Source organism: Galdieria sulphuraria, assembly GCF_000341285.1.
Source record: "Galdieria sulphuraria unplaced genomic scaffold scaf_401, whole genome shotgun sequence".
NCBI classification, from domain to species: Eukaryota; Rhodophyta; class Bangiophyceae; order Galdieriales; family Galdieriaceae; genus Galdieria; species Galdieria sulphuraria.
This window is the reverse complement of record NW_005178074.1, coordinates 1-2,499: the sequence shown is the minus strand read 5'-3', so window position 1 is coordinate 2,499 and position 2,499 is coordinate 1. Positions and strand designations below refer to the sequence as shown.

The following is a 2,499-nucleotide window of genomic DNA, read 5'->3' as shown; positions in this document are numbered from 1 at the left end:
CGTCTATCTAGATAACTATCGCAGTCAAACATGACGTTTGTCCATGAAGAATTTATTCCTATCCCAGTGCTGTCCAATTCCAACTGCTGCTGAAACCCGATAGGAATAGTCGATCCAGTGCTGTTGACAAACGTAACGGAAGAATGGTGTACGTAAGATTGAATGGAGTTTGTAGAACCGCAAACAAATCCCAAGTTTCCGAAATATGAAGAACCTTTGTATTGGAATTGTTTTCCGTAAAGACCGACGATAGTAGAGTTAGGTGGACATGATATTACAGATATGGGATCAGTCTCTCGATAGACGTTGGCATAGCAAATGTTTGTTCCTACGTTTAGGCAAGTCAGATGATACTGAGGATCAGATCCTTCATGAGAAGTCATGAGCACTCCATAAGTAGTTCCATTATTCCCAATAGTTATTCCGCTACCGCCTGGTTGACCATAAGTCAAGTTGTAGGAGGATCCATTTGAACAGGAAAAACTGGAAAGGCCACTCAACCAAGATCCGTTGTAAGCGAAAAAGCCTGATAGGACTCCACTGGGACAGACAAATTCGAAATCTTGATAAGATATGGAATCGTTGAGAGGGTAAGGAGGCCAGGTGGGAGTTTTTGCGATATTCGGAAAGCTGGAAGTTGTGTAAGACGAAGATGACGATGAAGTGGAAGATGATGATGATGAGGAGGAGGAGGAGGAGGAGGAAGATGAGGAAATTTTGCTACTAGAAGTAGGTGCACTTTTCTTTTTTTGATTAATCTCATAGAAATAGTAAACCAAAGCAATTGCTATGACTGCAAAAACAACGGAAATAGAAACTATCACAGCCGCTTTCATTAGATCGAAAGTTTTTTTTAGGATTCGAAAAAAAATAATTCGAGAAAGCACAAAAGATAGGAATTTTTTTTTCAGCAAATTCTTTTCTTGGTTGCAGGTAGCGCTTTTCGAGGCTTCTCTCTACGCCCAAGTTCCTCTTTTGTGTGTCTTCTCACTTTTTTAGGAAATTCTGAGAAACTTTCAGTTTCTTCCCTTTCGTAGTCTTTGTATTTTTCTCGCACAGCGTCGAATCCTTTTTCTGTAAGAGTCCCATCGCTTTTGACATATCTGTATATTGTAATGGGAGATACGTTGTTAACTTTAGCTAATTTCGACACAACAGTAGAAGGATTCTTCATTTCTCGCGCTATTTGAAGTATTGTATCAGCTGGAAGCTTTCTTTTTGGACCGATTTTGACACCTTTCATTCTCGCCAAACGCAGTCCTTCTTGGGATCTTTGCAGAATGATGGAATGTTCTAATTCAGCTATTGCGGACATTGTAATGTAGACAAACTTACCCATTGGAGTATTAGTGTTGATCTCAGGTTTGTTCGCAATAAGCAGAAAGGCCTTTTTTTCTTCGATAGTTCTAGCTACTGCCATAAGATGAAAAACACTTCTAGCTATTCGGTCCAAGTCTGAAGCAACGAATAAGTCTCCTGGCTTCAAGTCATTGACAATTTTTTCAAGCAAGTAACGTTTTTCCGCTACACCAGAAATAGTTTCTCTGTAGTACTGTCTGGGAACACCAGGATAATGTTGGTCTAAATACTGGTTTACTATGTCTTCTTGTCTTTCAAAAGACTGCTTATATTCGTTTGTCGATATTCTAAGATAAACGCAAATTTTTTGGACCTTTTGAATCGAATTCATTTTAAACAAAATGAATTACTTCCATATCTCTTAACAGAAACAAAACCATTCCATATTCTTGATCCACAAATCTGAATCGTTCTATTTATTCTATGAGAGATTGAAATTTGAAATGAACACCTGGTTATGAAACATGATTGAGAATTTGTCGAGTACTTGCTTGCATGAGTGCGATCCCTTTCCGAATGCGGAACCAATAAAAGAACTGGTAAGAAGTAGCTCCTGCGCAAGAAGAAGCAAAGTAAAAGTTGTTGTTTGTTGTGTTCACTGATCCACTCCAAGTGCACAAAGGAGGTCCTCCTGAAGGGGAAGCGGCATCGAAGTACGTATAACGATTGTCGGCACCTGTGTATTTAGATGGTTCAAGATAGTGTCTGTATATGCCTCCATCTGGCAAGTTGTAAGAATCCTGGACAGATTGGAGTCCTCCGCTGTAGTACATAGAAATACTCGCTGATGACACTTCCACTTTACTGTACGCCAAGAAAAGAGCAAAACCGCGGCCATAATAGTTCAGGATTTGGTAAGGGGAGGTCGTGAGGCTGTCGTTTCTCGACCATACTCCTGGATAGTCGGGAGCGTAAAATTCGTATGTAGCGTAATATCCATTGGAAGCTTGTGGATAGTACCCTCCATTTCCACTTGGAAGTCCTTCCATAAGGAATCCAACTCCGGTGTTGTCGGCCATGTTATACCCTCCTTGTCCAAAATAGCTCCAAGAAAATTCAATGGTGAACGGAAGCTCACTTAGGCATTCTTTCAATCGGAAAAAAGACATAGTTGCGTCCGTATAATTCAACGTTTGGAGG

At 40.3% G+C, this 2,499-nt stretch overlaps 2 protein-coding genes across 2 annotated transcripts; both read right to left on the bottom strand.

The window, feature by feature from the left end:
• Nucleotides 1-816: 816 nt before the first annotated feature.
• Nucleotides 817-1,709, bottom strand: Gasu_66060 (resolvase). Its single transcript, XM_005702198.1, has one exon. It carries the CDS (start codon nt 1,688-1,690, stop codon nt 908-910), a length of 783 nt encoding a protein of 260 aa, XP_005702255.1. The 5' UTR covers nt 1,691-1,709; the 3' UTR covers nt 817-907.
• A 50-nt stretch (nt 1,710-1,759) lies between these two features.
• Nucleotides 1,760-2,499, bottom strand: Gasu_66050 (uncharacterized protein; the record flags this gene model as incomplete). Its single annotated transcript, XM_005702197.2, has 1 exon — nt 1,760-2,499. A coding segment is annotated over one exon (685 nt), but the record flags the coding sequence as incomplete, so codon positions are not given.

Bases quoted from the DNA above. Each gene is read 5' to 3' on its own strand.
- Gasu_66060 (XM_005702198.1), bottom strand. From the start codon at position 1,690: ATGAATTCGATTCAAAAGGTCCAAAAAATTTGCGTTTATCTTAGAATA.